Source organism: Carassius auratus, chromosome 19, assembly GCF_003368295.1.
Source record: "Carassius auratus strain Wakin chromosome 19, ASM336829v1, whole genome shotgun sequence".
In the NCBI taxonomy this organism is placed as follows: Eukaryota; Metazoa; Chordata; class Actinopteri; order Cypriniformes; family Cyprinidae; genus Carassius; species Carassius auratus.
The window spans coordinates 25,319,282-25,345,164 of NC_039261.1; the positions used below are offsets into that span (position 1 = coordinate 25,319,282).

The 25,883-nt window shown below is 36.3% G+C and overlaps 1 protein-coding gene across 3 annotated transcripts in view; it reads left to right on the forward strand.

Annotated features, from left to right (window-relative positions):
- The window catches only part of LOC113119940 (zinc finger protein 40-like), a 54,322-nt gene that overhangs the window by 3,362 nt on the left and 25,077 nt on the right, over positions 1 to 25,883 (forward strand). For all 3 annotated transcript variants that reach the window (XM_026289693.1, XM_026289692.1, XM_026289691.1), the window contains exon 2: positions 1,663 to 1,823. In XM_026289693.1, coding sequence (XP_026145478.1) covers positions 1,784 to 1,823 — 40 coding nt within the window. In that variant the 5' untranslated portion in view covers positions 1,663 to 1,783. The remainder of the gene's footprint in view (positions 1 to 1,662; positions 1,824 to 25,883) is intronic.

Sequence of the window (25,883 nt, forward strand, 5' to 3'; positions counted from 1 at the left end):
TACATTATTGTTTCTCCTCTGTTCCCCACCTTTCTTAAATATAGTTTATAGAAAAACATAGTTTTTTACAAAGGTCATTATTCTGAATAGCAAGGTGTGCTCTGATTGGCCAACTATCCAGTGGATTGTGATTGGCCGAATGCCTCAAGCATGTGACAGAAATTTTATGCCCCTTAACATACTGTGATGCATGTCCCTGCGCAACAAAACAAATATAATAAAACCCATTACTAACATTTGTTGCGTCCAGTGGGTAAATAATTATGGATTATAATGACTTATACTGTTTTTTTTTTATGTGTTGTGTTGCATCGCGCCGCGTAAACATAAAACCGTGTCTGTATTAGTGATCAGAGAAACGACAAACAACAAGCTCTACTTTACACTGCTCAAAACTCGTGTTTGAATCATCAGTGGCAAATTCTTTACATATGAAAACATACTTACAGACTGTGAGTCAGAACAGTCGGCATTGTAGTCTTCTCTCCCAGGATCAGGAAACAGTCCTCCCTAAAATGTGCAGCACACATCTGAATATTTGGGTTGAGCTGTTCTGGAACAGTGTTATAAATACAACTTATCCACTGATTTCTAGTTCTGTTAGTTTTGCTTTCACAGTGAAACACAGCATCTCCACAACATGGCACCGGTGGCAACATTGAGAATCAAAGTCACGGCCTCTTTCTTTGTGTGAACATTTGAGCGGCATTATACAAATCTTCCTACATTGTGACAAGGGCTTTAACGATATGCGATATGAAATCAAAATCGCCATACGTAGGTCCACGAACCTGTATCGCGATGTGAGAAGGCAGAATTGCGACACACCCCTCCTAGAGTTATCCTTCCTGTTCAGATCCAATGCTACCACATTTTTTATAAAAATATATATTTTCTCCTCAAAATATCTTTGGATTGTTTTGTCAACGCCCCCCCCCCCCCCATATCGAGGTTTGTATCGTACCGTGGGTCAAAAATCGTAATACCAACCGAATCGTGGGTTTGGTGTATCGTTACAGCCCTAATCGTGACATAGACATATAGGGGCGTGTCTAAACGAGGCGTATTAGGAGGGCGTGGACGAGTCTAAACTTTTATTAATAATATCTCTTTGGGTTTGAGACTTTAGTCTTTGCAACTTTAGGAATCGTATCTATTCACAAACATCTTGTAATGCTACAAAGAGAAAGGAAAACTTAAATCGCATCATATGACCCCTTTAAAACATATTTGTGGGCCCTTTTTTATTGTGCCGTTTGGATATATATGTTAAATTGCTGTAAATTGTCCTGACAATATTTAATATGTTTAATATATTTATATTTGCACTTTGAAAATTCCCTGGAGAGTTTGCAGCGCAGCAGAAATAACAGTGTAATTTTTCTGTGTTTGATGTCTGATAAATGCAAGTGTGTGCAAGTGCAGTTAGTCAATGCATCGATGGCAGAACAGACTATTAAGATCAGAAATCTGATTACTGCTCACACTTCTATATCTGTGTCAGTCCAGCTAAAACATTGCTTCTTACTGACAACACTAGTGATCTGTCACAGTAGCTGGAGCGAGAGAAAGACAAAGCCACGGTTGTTACCAGAAGCAAGAGTATGTGTTTGTGGTCTGTTTTGTTTCTGCTTGAGTTTACTTGTCTCTCATCTGTCCCAGATGTGCAGAGGGTGTCTTTCCTGTGCGGAATAGGAGATCGTCTTTCCTCCCTGTGTCCAGCTGCATTCCATCCAGCATCTTTCCTAGGATGTGTCACTGAGCCAGCGGAAAAACCCTGAAAATGCCACGTACAAAGCAAAACAACCCTAAAAACCTGAAAGGTAAGTGTGGTCTTCCGTTTGACCAGATTTCTGTTTGCTTAAGGTTGTTTTTGTTGGGTCATGCCTTTTCCTGTCTCTGTGTGGTTGAAGTGTCTGTGAAGTTTCTTCATAGAAGGGAAATATTTGTTTAGTAAATAGAAAAGCGTAGGTTTCCCAGTCAAACTGGTGCTTTTATGTGTGACTTGGGCTATTTTTGTATATTTTTGTTCTGTGTGAAATCACACATTTATTTACCACAAATTAGTTAGTCATTGGGAGACTTGTGTGAGTGAAAACTGTATGGTTTCAGTTCTATGTGTTTCAGAAAGTGTTTCTAATAATCCTATTTTGATGATTCTGTGAAGTCAATTGACTGGCACAGTTTTCTGTGTTGGTGTATTTCCTATTAAAACAGGAAGTAGTTACTGGCAAGTGGCGTTTGAGGGAGGGACATCCTTTTTCTATAAAGTGATTTTGTGGATCAATATTTATTGACATTTTCCGGAAGAGATGTATGCTAACTGTGACTTGTAGTCAATGTTTAAGAGTACACTAGCATGTAGAGAAGACCACAGAAATTAAAATGATAATTGTTTCTTGATTAAAAGCAATTTTATGATTTTAGAAGGTTATGAAGGTGTTGTCACATATTGACATGAAAGTTCTAGATTTTATTAGTAACACTTTGGTCTTGTAAAAATTATTGATCTTTAATTTCTTAAATGACAAGCAGATTTTAAATAGTGCCCTATACACACAATGAGAACCATCAGGGAAACACACATAAAACTAATGCAGAAAACTAATAACAAAAATTAGAAAAAACTAAATTATAATAAACATTAAAGTTTTGAGAGAATGTACTGTTTTCCACTGTAAATTATTCAGAAATTCTAAGCTTACAAAAAACATAAATGTGAGACTATTTTACAGAAAATGGTATATAATGCAATATTGGTTAACCGCAGATTACACACCAGAATTGTTTTTTTTAATGGCATAAGCATTTTTCACACATAAATTGATTGTAAATTTCACAAATAGTTACAATGTAGTGACAAGTAACAGATTAAATTAAACATGAAATAATGAAAACTGTAAAATGGACTAAAATAATCCGGTATTTATTTATTTTTATTTTTTATTTAAACAGTGAACTGAGCTAATTAACAAGCTTTACTTGTCACTTTTTTTTCTATAAATCTTTTTTTTTTTTACAATGCAAAACATTTTTACAATGCATTAATAAAAAGGTACCAAGCAGTTTTGAAGATACAGTATACTATATCAAATATAAAATATATCAAATACTTTATTTAACTTTAATCCTCTCCAGAACAAATAATGTTTTAGTGACGTAGGGCCTATTACTCAAATCTAAGGTTCCTTTAAATGTTTCTGTAATCGCGGGAAGGAAATGCACAAATCATGTCCTTACACACAGAAATTGTGCTCCCATGCGTGACGTTTCTGTGGAATCCTAGACATTTCCTTTTTACCAAGAAAGCCCCCACCTCAAAGTCCGGCCACAATTCATGCCATTTCATGTTCAAAAGCGAAGTTCCTTGTCATTTATGAAATCGAAACTCAATATTTTATAAAGAATCTAAGTGCAGTTTGAATGTTGAAATGCAATAATGAAATGCAATAAAAATGGCTTTGGGTGTGTGAATGAAAATGGCTTTGCAGTAATGGTTTGAAAGAACGTAAAGTATGAAAGAGAAAGAAAAATAGCCGAACAAGGAACTAGAGGATTCCCTCCTTTGTGTTAGGTGGCTGTGTTATTGGTGTCATGGATACAGAGGTGACCTCTGTCTATCAGCAGAACACACCCATTCTAAAGCATGTCATAATCGAGTCAGACGGTCAAAGCTTAAAAGCATAACGCTTTCATTGTTCTTTGAAGTTGCTGTGTTTACTGTTAGGTAGCATGTTGAAATCATTGCTAGGTGCAGACTCCGCCAACATGTCAGTCTGTGTTTTGTTTCGTGCATGTGCGTCTCGTGACTTCAGAGCAGAGCAGGAATGCTTCAGTGACGCAGTTTGCGGGTAAACGGGCAGGAAGTAAGGAACCTCTTCCCCCCGTTTGGACTCAGTATGTTTACTCTTCAGAAACAGCTGGTCTCCAAGCACACATTGCTGGCATCACATAGTTGTCAACCTTTAATTCACCTGTTTTCTATATAAAAAATTGTTAACCATTGAGGGACAGTGTTGGAGCCAAAGATAAGATACTAATCTGTCACACATATTTTTTTTTATGCCTTTAAACCTTTTTAATAGTATTTTACCATTACTAGCTAAAGGGGTATTTAATGTATTTGTTTAGTTACCCTCAAGTTGTTCAAAACCCATATGACTTTCTTTTTACAGTAGAACAAAACTTCACAAAGGTCTTTTTTAAATGACACTTCACGTTAACCATCGTTTTTAGCTCCACAACAGGCTTTTAAGTTAAATTTTTGACTCGGTATTAGTCAATTATTTCCTCACAGAACGATATCTTACTGCAGAAGATGTGAAATGTGGAATAGTAGTCGTTTAGACTGCTTTATTGAGTTTATTTGAAGCTTATCAGGTGTAGCTGCTAGTGCTGTTGTTATGTAGTGTAAAGCTGTGTGAAATATTCTTCACAATTTTGATTGGCGTGAGGGTGAATAAATAATCACTGAGTTTTCCTTTTTGTGTGAATGATTGCTTTAAAAAGTGCTTTTAAAAAATGTTTAAAGCAACCTTCTTTTTTGTTAGAATGTTGTTCCTTTTCATGAGTGTTTTGTTAAATATAATGGAAGGGGGTCAGAGCTCTTGAAAATCCGTACAGTAGTGAGTTTTCCGCTTGTAAACGTACCGTGAAAGGAGCACAAGGTGTTGAAAAGCTGGAAAAAGCGTTTCTGGTGGAAAGACTTGAAGTCATGAAATTCCAAAGTCAGTTTATTGTTAATTTAGCTGTTAAGGGGTTTTTCTGACTGCATGACTTTATATAAATATACTGTTTAAAACTATTTCAGGGTACATAAATACAGTAAAAGCCGTAAAAATGTGAAATATTATTGCAATTTAACAGCTATTTTCCTGTGATGCAAAGCTGAAGTTTCAGCATCATTACTCCAGTTTTCAGTGTCACATGATCCTTCACAAATCATTCTAATTTGCTAATATCCTAATATTAATAATGCTGAAAACATGATATTTCAGTGGTATAAAGCTGTTTGAAAAACAAGTCTGCTGAATATTATGAATTTACTGTCCTCATCCTTGTTTTTTTTAACAGTTCGTAGAAGTCCAATTTGTATGCGTGCAAATCATTCTGTTGGGATTGCCTAGGAAAAAACTAAACTGTGGTTACCAAAACAATGTAAATTAGTCGCGTCCTGGTGTCTGCTTCCTTTAAACCTGTTCTGCTTTTCTGCAGAATGCATTAGTTGTTTATTTGCATGCAGAAAGACCGTAAAGCATGCTCTTTAGAAATGTGGGAGTATGTTGAATGTCAGACCACGTTGCCTTTAACCGTCCTCATAACATTTTAGAGTTGTATTGTTGGCGCAGTGACCGTAGGTGGGAAAATTGTGGCATGCCAATGCAGGAAGTTTCTCCTGCGGGCCTTCCTTTACTTCCCATTTCTAAAGCGCCCATTAAAACGTTCTCTGAGACATTGAATCAACTTGCTCTCGGTCTAACACACTTCACCCACGCACAGGTGGTGCGGCTCGCAGACTGTTGCAGCTTGTGTTGGTGGTAGATGACCGCAGAACACAGAAATGGAAAAGCCCTTTTAGTGCAGCACTTGCTCAGTAGTCGTACGAGACAGACGCTGGAACGTCTCCCCCAGAGAAGCTGTTAATAATTGACTCTCGGGTTAGTTTGCTGACCTCTGTGGAGTCCACGTGGGCGCTGATAATCTCAGGTGTCACGTGCATTGGGCTTCTCACGGCCGTGATGGATGGGTCACTTTAAAAAGTTTTTCTGGCAGATGCCACTGTTTCTGTCTCAATTCAGTCTGACTTCTCCGTTGGCACAGGATGAGACTAACCTCCTTTAGGAAAAATACGGAGGAGACACACGCATAGTAGCGCTGTCGAGTGTTTCTCAAGGTTTATGAGGTGTGGGAGGTTGATTCGATGTCCTCCTGCATGGCTGAGCCAAGTTTGACGTCAAAAAAAAAAACAACAACCTCTGTGTAGGAGTCTGTATATCTATAGACACACAGTATACGATTTTGGGTTTGACATTTCAGGTGGGCTCAAGCTAAAAAAAGAGCCTCTTAGATCCACCTATACAGGCTGCTTTTGCTGATGCATTTAAACACCCTCTTTACATATGAAATGATCAACAGCCATTGTTACACCCATGTGCGGTTTGCTAGTTCGCTGTGAGGTTTATCCTAATTGTAGTTCGCAGAATTATATTTCGGTTGTAATTTATTATTAATTATTTGTTCTAGGATAAAATTTGTCAGTAAATGAACATTCCCATTCTCTGTTCAAAGGAATAAAATAGTCCCTTTGTTGCCACAAAATTGAAACAGAAGCTATTGTAGCTATTGTGGGATATAAGATGTAATGTCGGTTGATGATATTGCTATAATCGAATGAGGTTTTCTTCTCTGGGAAAATTAAGCAACATGACTTGTTGAGGCAAAGTCACATGACTTTTTAACATTTTTTTTTTGTATCTCGACATTTGTTTAAGGGTCTTTAAGATGTTTCCATGTTTTTAAAAGAAGTCTCTTATGAACGCCAAGGCTGCATTTATTTGATCAAAAGTACATTAAAAACAGACATAGTATAAAAATATTTTATCGACTATTCCTGTGATGCAAAGTTAAATTTTATTCTGATATTTTGATTTCCTCCAGAAACATTTATTTTTTCTTTGTTGAAAACAGTTTGTGTGTGTGTGTGTGTGTGTGTGTGTAAACCATGATACATCTGATTCTCAGGATTCTTTGATGAAGTGAATGATAAAAAGATCAGTTTTTATTTTGATATGGAAATATTTTGTAAGATTATAGATGTCGTTACCGTCTTATCTTTAATCAATTCAGCACTTCCTTACTGAAAATGATTAGCTTTTGAGACCTTTTGGAGTAAATTTTAAGTTCTGAATGTACAACAAACTGTTTTATTTCAAAAGATCAAAAACATAAATTCATGACCGGTTGAATGAGCTTCGTCAGTTTGATGAATATTTGCCCTGTAATTCACATTAGTTGTACATTTTGGTTTAGAAGAGAAGATGAAGCGATCGAGAGGCAGTCTGTTTTTCTGATGCGTTACCCCAGGGCGCACATTTGTTTCAGTGCTGCAGCGGTCTGACCCTAAGCATCAGAGGTCAAGAGGTCAGGCTTGGGGTTAAGAAAGGGTCTTGAACCTAATGTAGGTCCTGAATTCTAGTCTGTCTAATCCCAGAGACAGACCCCATGAATATCCCGGAGTTGTTTCTGTCTAAAGTTGAATGGTTCTGGCATTTCTGTTCTTTTTATAACATTTCAAACATAAGGCTACAGTGGCAGCTGATGTGAAATCAGCAGAAGCTGTCCTTTCACACTGAAATATAAATCAGTCAGTTATTTCATGAGAATAAGGTTCATGTTTGAAGGCCTGGTCTCAAACAAAGAAAATGAATATTTCTGAAAAAAACATGATATCGAAATTAAAGCAGTGCATATAGATGTGTTGACATCGCCATTTATCAGATGACAGAACTAGGGTTTCCCTTTTTTTCTTCTGCTTCCTCCTTTTTGTTTTTAAGTGTTTTGCTAACCATTTGGTAGCAGAGCTGTTGTGCTCATTGTAAATCCTTTAGTTTTATGATCGTTTGCTAACTTTTGACTAGTCTTTGTTTTTATGTTCTCACCAAGGTAAAAAAATAAAATAAAATAAAAACCATTCACTCCGAGAAATATTAGTTTTGGTTTTGGAGTGAACAGGACTTGTTAAAATATGGTAATTATTAGCAATGACAGTATTAGAAGAGTTTGTTGTTTATAATATATATTTATATATATATAATTTTTTTTTTTTAATTGTATGTTTTATTATGAATCAGTGGAAGACAATTTTCGCCACAAAATAAAAGATCGTAAAATAATAAAAAGGTCATTTTGAGTTTTTATCATTCATTTCTGACTTTTATTCACAACTCTTACAAATTACTTTTTTTAGCATGTTTTTTGTTTGCCATGAAATAAAAAAATCTCACATTTCTGACTTTTTCCCCCCTAAGAATCGCAATTCTGAGTTATAACTCGCAATTGCAAGAAAAAAGTGATAATTGTGAAATAACCTTGGAATTTCAAGTGAGAAAAAAAGAATTGTGTGATTTACCTTTTACAATTTCTTTATTCTGTAGCAGAAACAGATTTTCATATGAATATTTTTTATGTGCTTCTTTAAAAATGTTCTTAAATTTCAAAAAAAGCAATTGTATGTATACATTGTAAGTATACACAATATTATGCATTTAAATATTTATTTGAATTATTTGTATTACTGTACTACATTGAGTTTTAGAGTTAAATGTGATTTTATGAACGAAACTGTTACACAAGAGGTTCAAGAGTTGACTCAGATTTGTGAAGATGTAAATTCAGTTAAGTTCAGACCCTGACGATGTAGATGAACTCTGGTAACCGTTTCAGATCATCTCAATGGAGATCCTATGATGGTGTTTTGATGAGGCTTCAGATGGCTGGATTTGTACCTGTTGTGTCATGCTTATGAGGGCAAAGCATTATTTCCGCACTTTACTGTACAGTTTGAGTAAGTGAAACCCATGCTGTTCTCTCTCTCTTTCTCGCGCTCCTTGTTCCCTGCGGCTGGGATCACCCTCCGTTTTAGCAACAGTAACTAAAACAGATGCGCAGCAACAGGTTTGGCCATGTCTGTTTTTTTTCAGAGAAATTTAAGAGTGTGTGAGAGAACAAAAACTGAATGAGACAATTTTGCATGTCTGTGTTATCAAAACCAGTTTTGCTCTGGTCAGCTAAGATTTTTAAAACCGCTTCAGGACATGTTTGTATAATGAGGTGAAAAGATATAATTCTGCTTTTTATTCCTTGAAGGAATAATTACTTTTCCCCCATCCACGGAAACACTGACTCTTTCCAGTAATTAAGCTATAAATTTAACAGCTTAGCTCTTAAAAAGTATATTTTTACTGCCCGAAAAGAAACTGGGTCCAGCATTTTTCGGTTTTGCAGTCATGCACCATGTTTCTTTGTTTGCTCAGCATGGGCTTTTCCTGGCATAGGTGGAGAAATGCAGGCCATTATTTTAGGGTCATTGGTCAGAAACTAGTTACACTTGTCTACTGTAGTGCGACAATATGTCTTCCATTCTAATCAGTGAGATGTTGCGCTTAAAACGTATTTCACAGTTGATGGGTAAATTATACATGGGTGTATTTTTAACACACTATGTGTCTCGTTTATGAATAATGAGGAATGTATGTGTAATATTAGTGCATTATGTCAGTTATTACATTCGAAATGTACAATTTATTAATCCTGATTCTTGCCTACTTAGGGTGGAATTTTTTTTTGTCATGATTCTCCTATATCTGTATCAAATAAAAATAAAAAAACTTGTGCTTTATGAGTGAGACTATGATTTGTATGCACTAATTCTGATTCTCACATACTACTTAGGGGGCAGTGTGTTAATCGGGATGCTGTCTTTCTCTTTCTGCTATGTGATGTGACGTTTGTTTGCTCATATAAAAAGTATTTGAAATCTATGACAACATAAATGACTGACAAACTGGTTCAGATCTGTTACAAAAGCAAGGTGTCACGTTTCAGTTTGTGATAGCTTTTGTGCTACACGCCAAGGTTGTGTCGATATATATTTACACAAAGTTCTTTGATTTGTTCCTGTTATAAAAGAATTCCTTACAAAAAAAAAAAAAAAGTACTATGGTACCAGTAGTTTTTGCTAAAAGCTACAACAAAATATACTGCGGTAACTCGATATCAGCCTCCATTGTCTTCGCTTTTGGCTTTTACAGTAGCATAAGTAAGTGTAGTATCAGTGTTTTGGTGGAAACTACGGTTACCATGGTAAAAATGACCCTTGTATTCTTCTGTGAGGCTTTTAGATGTTCTGTAAACCCTCAAATTGCTTCCTCTCATATGGTTTACAATACTGCCGGAGTAAAATTGCAGCTCACTGCTTCCCTCTTACTGCATACAAGGTCTTTTTTGGCTATTGTTCGTTCTAGCATTTTTTTTTTTTTCTCGTTCATTCCACCCCCACATCGTGCCTGAACACCATTCAGACTTTCGTTCTGAATGTCTGTCAAGCTCTGACTGTGTATCGGACCGAAGTGACTAATGCTGGACAGACGCCACCCACCTGCTATAAGCTGAAAGGGTTGTGCGTGTGTGTGAGTTCTCATACTTCAGGCTTGCGTGTTGCCTTATTTTCTCCTCCGAGCTGATTCACAGAGGTATTTCGGTGTGAGCGCTGCAAGTTTAATATTTCGAAGAGATTGTGTGTTTACATGCACATTTTCAGGGGATACGCCCACATACGCCTGTATACAGGAGTTTAGGCCTTCGGGTTTTGTGTTGAAAACAGCTTTGTTTGGCATGACAGATTAAGAAACCGTGTGGAAACAGTGTGTTTTGTTTCTCTCTCTGTGTTTTCACACAGTCAGTGCACCACATGCTCATTGCCGCCGTGTCTGTCAGCATGCTGTAATGCTCTTTTCTTGTGTCTGTTTAAACGCATTGCAGTTCAAACACTACGGCACACTAGTGGACAGAATATTCCAGTGTGTTTTGTTTCTTGCGGTTACAAAAACCGCTGCTTGTGAATAAAAAAAAATAACTCCAAACTTGTTAAATTTTACTATGCGGCTTTCAAGTTCATAGAACGGCACAGATGAATTAAATCCCAGAAATGTATCCCAGATCCAGTGAACATTCCTGCTGGTCTTAAATGTGTAACCCTGCAGCGATTGTTCTTTTTAAGCTGATGAGCGGTTTTGGGTGCGTTTGAGTCTTGAGGGCTTCTGTTCTAAAAGTCATAAAACTGCATTTGTGACCCGTTTTGTTTTCATAGGATTTTATTTGAAATGTGAAATAATGTTCAACAAGAAAAAAAAGTAAAACTTATTCATAATGTATTCACATTCATAATGTGTGTGTGTGTGTGTGTGTGTGTGTGTGTGTCTCATAAAATACTAAAATCTGATATCTTAATGTGTGTTTGCTGTGCACTGGGGGATTCACTCAACAGTGTTAAATTAGTTTTATTTATATTCTTTAATAGTATCTTTTGATCAATTTTGAAGCATTTTAATTCCGAGTATTGGTATTTTTGTATTAATATTATTATTTTTTTAAATTGTATTTAACATTATTTTAATTGTAGTTTTAGTATACACATTATAAAGAAGATAAATAAACCTTTGAAATGTATGGTAAAAAAAGGCAGCTGTGGTACCTTACCAGTTAAAAATATTAGGGATGCAAAATACCATTTTTTCAGATCCGATCTGATCCGATACCGAACATTCTGAGTATCTGTTGGATTAGCGTTGCATTTCCTAACAGGTGACATCAGTCAAAATGGAAAGTCATTGTTCAAGTTGATAAAATATTGCAAACATTGAGTATCATACATTGATGGATTGTGCACAATAAGCCTATAGCAATAGGAAAGCAAATAGGCACAATTTTGATTTCATCTCAACTTTAAAGCAAAGACGTCATCTAACGTTACACACTTCATTTTTTGTGAATGCGGCTTTGTTTGAAAGCAGAATTGCTCTAAAGATGTCAAACCTTGACTGCAGACCACCGGAAACCCTTATAAGGGTGTTGTGTAGGGCTTGCCTAAGAGTGTGTGCGAGTATGTGTATATGTGTGTGTGTGTGTGTGTGTGCGCGCGAGACAACACTGGCAAAGCCTAGCGGTTTACACAAGCGAAGCTCGATCTAGCTGTTGCTAGGGCAACAGGAGCAGCATGAGTCTGTGTGTGCAGGTGCCGTTCCTGCATCTGACTGCGGGAGGAAGCACGGCGAGAAAGAGAGGGTCTTTTCTTTTTTAAGGAAGGAGGATTGACTGGCTGAACGATTGATTATCTGTGGGAGAGACCCCAATGGGAATGGGAGGATGATGAAAGAGGAGAAGAAAGGATTAAGAGAGAAGGAAAGGTAGTTTGATAGAGAGACAGCCCTGAACGGGAGCCCAAGGACCCAGCGGGAGTCCGGTAACCCGAGTGACTTTCATACAGAGAGGAAAGGATGTAATAATGCAGTAAATTCAGACATAGCAACTAATAAATTGATTATGTCGAGCTCCAAAAGTGCAAAAAAAAAAACACTATGAAAGACTCTATTTCGGGTCTATTCGCTGGCCAACACTGTACGATAGTGTTTTTGGGAGGTTTTTATATTTTGGGTGAACTATTCCTTTAAGGATTTATTTAGCCTATGTGTGCGTGTGTACTTAGATCTCACAGCCAGGAAAATCTGCTGCCTGCGCTGCGTTCTCTCTTGTGTGTTGTGTGTGTTTTCAGAGGCGCACAAAAGCAGATTTCCCCAGCACAATGCCAGATTCACCCGGTCCATTTTGGAAATTCCTCCAGTTCTGACGGGGAATCTGGGCTTCTCCAGCAGCTGTGCCGACCGCTTTCCTCCTCCATTCTCACATCTCCAATCCCTTGTGTCTTTTCTGAGGTCACAAGCATAACAGACAGTACAGAGACTCTGTATCATGAGACTAAAAACAATGAGGGCAAGTGTTTGTGGCAGATATCTGGTTTTAAGCCCAGCTGATGCTGTATATGACTGGAATGATAGCAAATGAGATGTAAATAATTTTAGCAATTTTGTGTGCACTTATTTAAATACACACTGTCAGTAAGCTATTTTTTTTCTAATCAGTTTTATTCAGCAAGAATGCATTCAATTTATCAAAACAGATATTTACAATGTTAGAAAAGATTTTTCTCTCAAACAAAAGCTTTTTTTTTTTTTTTTTTTTTACTTTATATTCATCAGAGAATCCTGAATAAAATGTATCAGTTTCCACAAAAATATTTAGCAACACAACTGTTTTTAACACTGATAATAATAATAATAATAATGATGAGAAAAATAAATGTTTCTCCCTAACACCATTACATCCAAAGTAGACTTTGAAATATATTTAAATCAAAACTTAAATTGTAATAATTATGTAATAATGTGTTTGGTCAAAAACATGCAGCCTTTGGTGAGCGTAAGACACTTCTTTCATATAGATTAAACAAATCTTACTGATCCCAAACTTTCGATGGTAGATGCTGTCAGAATAATACAATACATAATGTAGCATTGTAATAAGATAAATAAGTAAAAAAAAAAAAAACAAGGTTGTGATGTGTTTCAAACATCCAGGTGAAATGACTCTATCATGTGGTCAAAAACTGTGCATTCTAAACATTCATAGTCCTATAAACCAATGAGAATTTCATACAAATGTGACCAGCTTTTGAAAATTTAATTTGCGATACTCCTGCTTGATTTTGAGACTTTTAAAATAGATATAGTACATTACCATCTGCCAAACATTTTGAGAAAATCTCTAAGACGGTCAGGAATGGTTTTAGAGATTACCTTCTGTTCATCACAAGTGTTGCCATCACAGGCTTTCTCTTGCCCTTTGAATGTTGAAGTCTGTCCCTTAAAGGCAATGTTTGTGTTTCTGTACAGGTGTAAGTGTGTAAAATACGACTCTTCCCCTTTAAAACTGATTCACACCCTCAGTGGAAGAGAGCCAGAGTGAGTTTTGACCCTCACCACAATCTGTCCACCAGCAGGACACTTCCCTCTCTCTCTCTCTCTCTCTCTCTCTCTCTCTCTGATTTCAGCCTTGGCTTTGTCCTTGTCCTTCAGAGCTAAGTGAATTTTGTTATTTTCAACTCAGATGGAAAAGTCACATAATATCACATTCATGAACAGGGCTTGACATTAACTTTTTTGCAAAGTTACTAGCCACACAGCATTTTTACTAGCCACATTTTTGTTATTGTGAAATTACCTGATAAAAGTTGACTATGCCGTGCTAATATTTACTTGAACTAGATTAACAACCCTTTTAAATGTAAAACCACTGTACACACCTAAATCAAGACTACATAAATGTATAACAATACAGGTCATTATCATTAGCGCTGATGAGGTTGTGTGTAAAGCTCCTTTTTTTAAATTAAACCATGTATTAAGACAAAGACATAAAAAAGTAGCTTCTTATTGCATAATAAAAGAGATCCATGGATGTAGAAGATTAATAAAAAAGATAAAAAACTAAACTGAAAAAAAAAAAACCCATTTAGGATTAGAAACGCTGTCTGTTTAAATATCCGAATCAGACTCAGGATTACTTTATTGAATCACACTGGGAAATTCTTTGTTACAAGTTGAAATGGAAAGTAGGTCAGTCTTAAAACCTCACGAAAAATGCATGCCATAGTTCGGACAAAGTTGCTTTTATCTTCATTAAAATTTGAGGTGAACGTTCCTCTCATAATAAAGAACACATTTCAGTTTGTGTAACTTTTGTGCTCAGGCCCTAACAATGACCCGCATTTGGCCCTGTTCATGAATACAATGAATACATACAAATTTATTTGTATATCGCTTTTCAAAATACACTTTGTTTTAAAGCAACTTTAAAGAAAATCATGATGTTAATGTTTATAATATCTTAATATCTTTATCCTCATATTTAACAATTGTATATTTTATTTCAGCTTAATTTCACTTTAAAAGTATATTTTTACTTTTAGTTTCTTCGTAATAATAATAACAACTCTGCATTAAAGTCAATGTAAATTGTCATTCCCAACTAACTGACTGACTTCAGATATACAGAGGAAAAGACTGTAGCGTGGGATTTGATTATATCTATAGATTTGTATAATTTTTTTTATCCAGAAAATGTGTAGTTCAAAAGGATTTAGGAACTTAGATATTCCTTCCTTTGAACCCAGAATAGAGAGAAAAATCCATTTAAATCCCGAAGATGAATATGTGATGACATCATAATTATATTTCTGGTTTATTATGATAAAGGGAGTGAACTAAATGATTTGAGAGGCACAGATGATTTAAATCGAAGAGGTTGTGAAATATAATAATGCTCAGTATTGATTTCTGCAGAGAAATGACCGTCAGGGCGTGCTTGGGAATAAGTCACGCTCACAGAAGGAGTCGAGATTGATTGCTGAACGAGAGCTAAAGAGGCACGTGAAAACGTGAGTGCAACAACCAGATGAATTTGGAGAGATTATGAGCAGGAAGGGGTTAAACCAGTCTGCCGTGAACATACTGAGAGAGTGAGCTGGAATGAATGGATGTATGAAAAAAATTGAAAGTTAGATGAAAGAAATGATTGGCAGAAAAGGATGAATGGGGAAGAGGTGGATTGATGTTGAGCAGGAGACGTAGGCGGAGTTTAGAAGGGGCTGTCTCCAGACGAGAGCCAATAAGGATTTTGTCTGAGCTATGAAGAAATATCAAAATTTAAGAATTCACATCTTCTCATTTTATTGGTACAATATTGTTATTTTAGTGTCTGGAATAAGTAAATTTTAGGCTAAATTAATTTAAGCACCATATCCTTAAGTGTCGCGAATCATGATTCTCAACTTGAGCAAATGTAAGAGGACTCTCTTTTTGTTATTTTCCCGAACAGTGTGGCATTTTCTGTTTAATTATTTTTTTTTATTTTTTTTTTTTATGTTGGATATATGTTATATAAATATATAAAAAGTGTTTGTGGCTCGTCTGCCCGTGGGTGCCCCCCCAAGCATAAAAGTGAAGCTCCACCTATGGCAGGAGATGGTTGTGGTTCATGCGTGTGCTCATTTGCCCTCCGGCAGAGCTCATATTGATGCATATCAGGGGCCGTTCCTTCAGCAGCCGTTGCTATGGGAATTCTGCAAATGGGGGTGTTCGAGCATTCCTGTGAATCTCCTCCGAGTCTTCCCTCTTCTTTCATAGATTCACAAAACAGAAACAAATTAGTTGGAAAACGCGCATTTCCTGTTTGGGGAACAAACGGGCGGCAACTGTCAGAATGAAGATTTCATCAGTGTTTGCAATGGAATGCTTGACTGTTGTGCAATTTATGTTGTACACTTTTGAAGTACTGCCATTTAAAAAAGCCTTTTTTTCAAATAGAGAATACTAAAAGAAATGTTTCATGGGTTGCTCTGCATTTGTTTTCAACATTGATAATAATAACTTTTTCTTGAGCAGCAAATCGGCATATTAGAATGTTTTCATTAATGATGCTGGAAATTCAGTAGGAATAAATTACATTTTAAATGTACAATTTTACAATATGCCTGTTTTTGCTGTATTTTTTTTAATTAAATGTAGCCTCGGTGAGCATAAAAGCCTTGTTTTGAAACAACAAATTTGAATGAAGCATTATGCAAAGATAAAATTTTAAACAAGTCACATGACCTCTTTATTTAGCGTGTTTAATTTAGCCCTTGAGTTATCATCTTACAAATAAACTATTTTGTGTAAAAATGTCTGATCACATGAATAAAAATTGGTTAATATTGTTTACGTCGAATTGAAACACCTGGAGATTGACGGTCAGATCTAGTGCGTTGCATTGTGGGTTCAGTGATTTGCATAATGCATTCTACAAAAACCAGCCAAGCTGTGTGGTAGGATGTTATTCACAGCCTAGTCTTTGTTTTTATTTCTAGCTTGTAGTTAGTATTTTAGGATTTTTAGCATTTAAAGTATGAGTCTGTTTGTGAATGTGTGAGGGCTTGTTTATAGGATATAGGTTGTGAAAGTGTGTGTGATTTTTGTGTGCTTTGAGCGTGAGAACCGCTGGGCTCTGACTAACTGCGCCTGTGTGTGTAAGTCTAGGTGTACGATGACTAACTCTGTGTCCATGTGTGTGTCTGTATGAGTGTGAGAACAGAGCTCATCCACCCATAACACGCAGCTCTAGCAGGTTTTAACCAGAGATTCACAGACAGCTGTGTAGGTATGCATGAGCTTGTGTGTGTTTGCAAGCTTTCCAGTGTGTTAGTATCTAGTACACAGCTGTGGGACCGTGGTCCTCTATTTCTATATGTGTGTGTGGGTGTAGTTTACCACAGCAGATGACAGAAACATGTCATGATTATTACTGGCCATGTTTTTTTTTAGTTTGTTTTTTAGCACTTTTAGTCATTTTACATAGCCTGTAAATAGTCATTTGTGTGTTGTGATCCCTAAATGTGGTTTACAATATGAGTTTCTCATTGCCCAACACTGATATATAACTCACATGCCATGTGATCTTAGGAAGTGAGATGTACACAGTGCCCTTATGCTTATTTTATAAAATATATATACAAAAATTAATTAGCGTTGTCATTGAGGCTGTCTGTAGATTTTGAAAGACAAAGAAATTAGCACTTCTGTTAATGGGCAAAGTCAGTATGATTATATTACAATGTAGATCTCAACAGATTTGAATGAAATTGGTAAGTATCAGTATCAGTTTATGGTGATAATCTTAAAATGTTTCGATGTAACATCTCTGTACAGCCTAATTATGTGGTTATTGGTTCATGATCTAAAAGATAATGTTATATAAATATGATTGGTAATTGGAAAATTGTTCATCAAACGGCTTATGCTAAACATAAAAAAATATGTACTGTAAATCTGAATGTATATCTCAGTGTTTTGTGGTTACTGGTTTTGGCTGGATAACAAATAATTGGCCAGTTTGTTAGTAATCTCAAAATATTGTTCATTTAGTGGTTTAACAGCCTGTTACTATATTTGTTATCATAATATACCAAAAATGTTTATATAAATTCCAGATTTTCATTTGGTTATTGGTGGAAATTGATCATCAAAAATGTACATTATTTAAATATGAACATTTATTTTGTATATTGTTAGTTGTTTAAAGGCCATTGATCATTTAAATTATTAGTTATCTGTTGAGTTATCCGAGAATATTGTTTGATTGATTGGTTAAAAGCCTGTAACATTTTAATATTGCAAGTTGCAACTCAATATTGTAGTGTAACCTTAATCTGTTGTGATTTATTGACATCAGTTGACAATGGAATAACCAGCCCTAATAATATATCTACGTTTTGTTGTCCACTTTGAAATATCAACTGATTTAATGTGTTCTTTACCAATGTCTCAAAATATTGACATTTTAATATTGTAATGTAGCATAAATCTTGATACAGTTCTCAGAAAACCACCTGACGTTTTGGTAATTCTCCATTTTTGACAATCTAAAGACGTTATACTATTATATGAATGTTTATGTACATTTCAAAATATTTGTTGATAATATTGACACAGTCGATCATTGTATTGATTACCGGCATCAAATGACAACTGGGTAATCAGCCTCCAAATAATATCCAAATTTTGAATGACTGTTGGTAGTATAAAAATGTAGTTGACTGTAAATCTCAGAATACTGGCTTAATTGCTGTAACTGGCCTGGTAGATTCAGATGTTTTTGTGTGTGCATCTGTGCATGTTTCTAAGCACGTTTATGTTTTTTTTGTTGTTGTTTTTGAGTGGGCGGCCATGCTGTGTGGAGTGTGTGGGCCCGAGTCGTGTATTAATAGGAGTGTGTGGCGGTAACGTGGGCGGCGACTCTCTGCAAGTGGGTTAGAAGCTAATCTGATGCTGACAAACTCTCGGCTTCCACCGCTGTGTGCGTGGCTCGAAGCGTTCAGCCGAAGGAATCAGGCAGCCAGATTCTTATAGACCTTCCGTCCTGCTTTGTGTCTCTCCCTCTCTTTTTCATTCGCTGAGAGAGGAAGTCAGTGTGGTGGTAGTCAGGGCTTTCCCTGATTTAGCGCAGGGATTAAAAACACTGAAAAAAGTAGCTGGCAAAAAAAAAAGAGTTCAGGAGGAGGAGACACAGATACAGGGAAGGAGGGAACAAGGGAGGGTTGGTAAACGGTAGCTATAGAGTGAGTGAGTGAGTGAGCTATCAATACCCAGCCGGCTTTTCAGACGAAAGCGAAAGAAACAGAAAGAGAGAGTTTCTAGGCGAGGTCTGTCCGCTGTGTTGTGGTCGGAGGTGGTTATGCGGTGTGTGTGTGTGTGTGTTTGAGAGAGAGGACACACTCTGAGGGGAGGTCCAGGCGTTCCCCAGCGGCGTTCCTCTGCGAATCAGGGAAATCCAGCTTGTCCTGATACAGACACACTTTCACTGGGAGACAAAATACTGAAGCAGCCCTGCCGTATATCAGCACTGCATGCTCAGGTACTCGATGTGGAGGTGTGCAATCATATGTATGCTGACTTCTTCTTTTTATAGTCTTGTTGACTAGTTCTGTTTTAAATATTGTATGATTGACTGTTTATGTCTTGTATGATTGGTCAGATTGGTGTTGCACGACTGCCTGGTTGATGTTTGCATTATATATATATATATATATATATATATATATATATATATATATATATATATATATATATATATGTATATGTATATATATATATATATATATATATATATATATATATATATATATATATATGCTTTGGGAAATTGCAGCTTTGAATTTGTATACATTTTTTGTTTGTTTAAAATTTAGCTTAATAGGTCAGTTTAAAAATGGTATACTATTTTCTAATTGTTGCTAAATTATTTCTAATTGTTACATTTTTAAAAGAATGGTTGAATGATTTGGACAGTTTGATTATTATTATTTTATTATTGAGTTTATTATATATATTTTTTTCAATAATATTTTGTTCAGTTTTGTGGTTGTAATGTTGAAAGTGTGCAAATGGAAAGATTATTCTGCTAGATGTTATTGTTTGTTTGTTTTTAAATAACTGCTGCAAGTTTTGCCAGCTTTTTTGGAGTGTTGCATTATTGGTTAGTTATGAATTATTATAATTTTTTAATGTTTTTTTTGTATGTATGTATTTATTAATTTATTTAGCATGGTGTTTGTATCGTCTGATTGTTGCCCTTTTTAACTGTTGCAGGAATAGGCCAGTTAATGTTTTTTAAAAACTAGTCAGCTTTACAGTTGTACGTGTGAAAGTGTGAAACTGGCCAGATTTGTGTTCATCCATTTTTTATAAACTGCAGAATGATTGGCCAGTCTAACGCTTGAGATTTTGGAGGGTTGCATGATTGGTAAGCTTAATATTTTTATTTTATGAGCATGTTGTACATTTGGTCAGCCTTGCAGTTTTTCTGTTAATTTATTTGTTGTTTGATAGGTCAACTTAAATTTGCATTTTTGTATTGATACTCAAATTTTTTTCTTGTGCATGTCAGATTACCCTAGGTAATCTTATGGTTGATTAGTGCAGCAAGGTCATGAAACTCTCTGTCTGGTCCTAGGGTTAATACTATTAATAAGGCGGCCTACTTTATCACTGACCATTGCCAGAACAAAATTATACATGCTCTTCTTCAATTTTTTTTTTTTCCCTGTGTGACTATTTTGCTACCAGAGATTCCTGCTAACATTTGGGAGTCGTGATTGAGGTTCGGTGGGGTCACGGGGGATATTTCCCCTCCTCCACCCCGAGGACTGAGTGACTGATGGGTTGGGTGGAGAGGATCAGCCCAGAATGGATGAGCCCACAGCAGTTACGTAACTCAGTCAGAGATGGGCGCAGTGCTATAAACACACAGTACAGACCTGGCTCGAGAGTTCTGGTTTACATTAACACCAGAAAGACAAATGACCCCCATTAGCATTACCAAGAGTACTGTTAACAGAGTCACAGGATGTTTCATGCAACCACGTGTGTTTGTTGGAGGAAGAGAGTTTGTTTATGGACTGGGAGTTTGAAATTGTCATTTGATGTGAGACCTTCATCATATGGATGAATCAGACAGAGAGAAAGACAGGGAGCTCTAAGCATGAATCAAGTTAGCAAAGTAATGTTTGTTTAAGCAGGGCTCAACGGTAAAGATGTGTGTGTGTGTGTGTGTGTGTGTATATATTTGTTATTACATAAAAAAAGGTGAAAAAGGAGGTGTGGGGGAATAGAGGAGAAAAAAATTTGATGAAATTAAGGTGTATGGCTTAAAATGTAAAGATGAAGGGAGAAATGGATAATTGTTATTTGTAGATTCTCCGCTTTGCTCGTCTCACTGTGTTAGATTACATAATGCTGCCTCCAGCCAGGCTCTAATCGGAGTGGGAAAACACAGAAAACAACTCACAAACACACACACACTGTTCTGATGGTCTGTAACTCGTCATGTTGCTTTGGCTGACTCTGAAGCACCGGGCAGCCTGACATACACACGCTCACACACATGCTGCTTCAAAAGAGCCAACAGAAATCAAATCTTATTCTCACAATATTTCCCGTAATCTGGTGCCACAGATTTTGTGTATTGGCTGCATCCTAATTCAAATAGGTCCTGTGTAGACTAGGATTAGTGCAATGTTTTCAGTGGATTTAAAAAAAAATATGCACTGGTGAATATATTATCCACATTCCCTTGCGATTTGAAGGAGGAGTTTTGACAGTTCGCTATAACCACTGTCTAAAATGAACACGTGTCATATAAGAGTACGAATGGGATTTGTTTAGTAAAGTGTGTAAAATGTTAGTTTACTTATGACCTTAGAGTTTCAGCATTAGATTGGTTTCAGGTTGAATTGTACAAAATGTAGTCTTCTCTTTGATGATGCAAGTGTCAAGATGATCTCATTTTACCATAAGAAAGAAAAATACGTATTGCAACTTCTAATTTACATTTTGCAATTCAATTCAGTGGAAAGGTTGTCATATATCTTTTTGTTCTCCAGAATTCCATGTTGGAAATTATGGAATCATCCTTGTGTCACCTAAGAAGAACAAAATCTAATTGCTGTATACACACTGTAAAGTGACAACCACATTTAAATTAGACTGAACCTCCTAAGTTATCAATTTTATGTGTCTAGGGAACAGTCATTTCCTAAAAATTCCTGAATTGTGGAAAAGGGTGAATTGACATCCAAATTTAGCTGCTGTGTGTACATGGCCAGTGTGTTATGTGGTTTACAAAACAGTCCAGCCACACAAAACATGTTCATACTTCAGAATCCAAATGATTGTGACTGAAGAGAACAGATGTTGGTGTGTTTTTATCAGGTGAGCACTACAGGATACAGATCCAAGGCCAGGTATGAAGGTATCGAAGGCTTGGGATTTTTTATGGCATTCTGAGTCAGTCTGTATGAAGACAGGAAGTGTAAACTTCAGATGAACCAGCCGGAGGGACTCTCAGTTATTCCCAAACAGACAGAAAGAGCCCAGAGGGGCAGAGAAACACCTGTCACCTGTCTCCTGAGACTCTCTTTCTCACACACACACACACACACACACACACATGTTTGCAGGAAGTCAGATGATTAGTGTGCTGTTCTATTGACACCATAACATGACTAGTACTATTACTCATCCTTTAATAAACTTTGCTATGTAGCTCTGCTGCATTTGTGCTCCAGACATGAATGTCTCTCAATGCTTGTGTTTTGTTGGGGAGAGGTGTGATGTTACTTTACGAGGCAGATGAATGTACATTATTCATCTGGCAGACAATAAAACCAAAAAACCCCAATAGACTTACATTACAGGAGGAACCTGAGTAATAACTAGAGGCCACAATCTGGAATATCACTGAGACATTAACCAACCAGAGCATCTTAGCAACAGCACAGCAATGCCATAAAAACCACTGGTCATGCTAAAACATGTTCGTTATTTCATCATGTAGATCATGTGACACTGAAGACTGTAGTAACGGCTGCTTAAAAAAATTAGATTCGCATCACCTTGTGAATTATGTTTAAAATATTTTCAAATAGGAAACGGTTATTTTGATATAATAATACTTCACAATATACAATTTCCATAAGAAAACTCCTTCAAGAACATAAATTAACATCTTAGTTATTTCACATTTTTGTCTTACTATCTATTTCTCTCTCTCTCTCTCTCTCTCTCTCAGCTTAAACTGTCTCAGGCTGTTTTCTAGTCTTAGCTGGTCTTTCAGCTGGTTTGAGAGAGGTTTTGGCCCCTTTTTCAGATTGTCAGACTCTGAAACAAGATTGGTCAGATTATGAGACCAGCGTAAACCAATTAAGACCAGCAAACCATCATAAGATGTTTTTAGCTTTGCCTTTTTTGGGGTTTTATATGAGCGGCAACCTCCCGCTCTCTCTATACTCTATATTCTCTACTAGTGAAGCCAATAAGGAAGTGACTAAAACTGTAATTCATCGACTGGCCGCTTGAGGCTGGCTGCAAAATGGAGTCAGTCCCATAGACTTCCCATGTTAAAATGCCCAACTTTATAGCAGAAAAAAAAAAACATGTTTACAGCCTGGTGCAAAAAAAAGATTTTGGTCTAAATAGCTAATTTTGGCCTTCATGACAACTGTGAGGGGGATGAATTTTTTCATAACTCATCTGTTTAAATCATATTAAGACTTAAAGTTCTGCATAATTAAGGGCGTGGTCACTTGGGTGACAGGTGTTTCGCCGCTGCTATCATCGCTGTCGTACTAGGTGGGCGTGGCTTCAGCAACCAACTCCCTCCTTTTTGCCTATTTTCGATCGGCCAGGAGAGTCGCGCGGTGACGCACTACCAAGATGGTGACGGCACGCTCTGCACACTTTAAGCTTCAAAAACGCTCTTAAGGAGTTTACGGGTGACGTCACGGACACTATTCCATGTTTTTATACAGTCTATGGTTTTATAATAAATTCCCCTGCTTGGCAAAAAAAAAAAAAACTAAAACCAGCCTATTCTGGTTAGAAGGTCTCATCTGGTTTAAGGATGTAGCTGGTTTAAACTGCTAGTAAATTTCTCGCAAACAGAAAAGTTCACAGGTAGCTCTTTTTTCTTTCTGCACTCATATTTGTTTAGGAAATAAAAATCTAGTTTGAAAACCAGTCTACAATTCGATGCTAGCTATACTGCTTTGACCAGTAAAATGGTTAACATGATGCATGTTTACAAAAACACCTCATTTGGATTTAACTGCTAAATGGATTCATTTTAATTTTGTTGAAAGTACAGCTCTTTAGCCAATCAGTAAATTAAGGCCTAATAGCATCTACATAGTGTTATTGTTAATTAAAGCATTGTAGGAAATTGTACCAATTTAATTTCTTCCGTTCTCTTTCTTTCACAGTGACACTTTGGAATTTCGTAACATATATAATCCAGGTTACCCAGCAGCACTAATTCAGTGAGAGAATTCCATGAATGAATGCTAAACATCACTGTCTTAATGAGCTCGGAGGGATTAGCATGTTCCCTCTAAACATGACCCATACGAATCTCCTCGGCTGCCCCGTAACACATGGCGTTTCCTGCCGTTTTAGCCCTCGTCATAATTACAGCGCTGTTGACTTGGCTAAATCCATTTAGCGGGGAACTCACAAATTCTCTTCCACATAGGCGGTAGCAAGTGTGGGCTATAGTTGTCGGCGGACGCTGCCTAGAGAGATTAATGTTCTGAGAGGGAGGAGGTGGAGAGTGACATGAGAGGTTACGCTAATTTAATGCGTTTGCATAAAGCCCGAAAAATCCTGCCCTCGATTCTATCAAAGAACTGCTTGAGATTTTTTTTTTTTTTTTTTGGTTCTTGTTAAAGTAATGATGTCATGTGAGAACAATCTAGTATTGGAACAGTTTTCATAATGTAAGCTGTTTTGTATTAAGTTCTTACAAAATGGAGTTAATTATGCAGTATTATGTTTTAATATAAAATAAATAATATACAGTTTTTAAATGTTTTTTTTTTTAAAGTGTCTTGTGCTCACCAAGGCTGCATTTGTTGGTTTGTTGTTGGTTTGTAATATTTTTACACTTTAAAAAAACCTGTTTTCCATTTTAAAATATTTTAAAGTATACTTTATTTCTGTGATGCAAAGATACATTCTCAGCAGCCTCTATGTCTGTTTTCAATGTCACATGATCTTTCAGAAATCATTCTAATATGCTAAATTGGTACTTAAGAAACATTATTATTATTACTATTATTATTATTATGAAGTTGTGCTGTTTGTTCTGTTCAATATTTTTATGAAAATCCTGATATTTTTCTTACAATTCTTTAATGAATAGAAAATTCGAAAGTACAGCATTTACTTTGAATGAAATTATTTTGTAACATCATAAATTACTTTAAACAATTTCTGCATAAAATTATTTATTTATTTATATATTTTGGTATTTTTTATTTATTTTATTTTGTAGTCTGAAATTATCCTTTGTGAAAAATATTGCATGTCTGTGGTGCTTATGTGGGCATCAAACATGGGCTGTTTTTGCCAGTATAAAGAAGCAAAATCCCAGAAAATAAATAAAAATATAATCTAGAGAGGAAAGCCAGTCTTTACTGCGTTAAACAGTCCATCTACAACACGTTGTGTAATTACCGTAAATGGCATGCCAGCATTCAAAAGAATGCATTGCCCTTTTCTTCTTTTCATACGGTAATATTAATTTTTGATGAGAGCTGGATTCCTTTGCTTCGCTGGAAGTAGGGATAAAAAAACCTCAGTGGCATAAAGGGCGGGAGTGAATGTGCTTTTGTGTTGGTGCGATACAGTCGCGATGACAGCTGCATTCTACACGAACTCCGCAATTCTCCTCTGAAAGGAAACGGTGATGGAAGAGAGATTTCTGCCTCCACTGTGAGGCCTTTTCTCTTTCTTATTATTCAAACTGTCCTTTTGTCACATTCAGATCAGTTTCAGATTCATATGCAAAGAGACTCTTATTGCAAAGCTGGATTCAGTTTGAGGGAGTGAGAGAGAGAGAGAGAGAGAGAGAGAGAGTGATTTCCTTTCAAATATGTGTAAAACAGGTACGTTTAAGCACAGGTACATTCATTTCTAGCCTCATTAGGTTCTAAGGACTTTGCTACAGTAGTTTGTTTGCTGCTACTTTTCTAAGGTAGTGGATGCATGATTTTCAATAGATGTTAAAACTGGCAAATAATTCCACAGAGTCTCATTTTTCTCTGTACATCTTTAAACGTGTGAAGTGTGTGAACACACTTTAAAGTGTGTTGGTTTACCATGTCTGTAACAGTCCCCTCT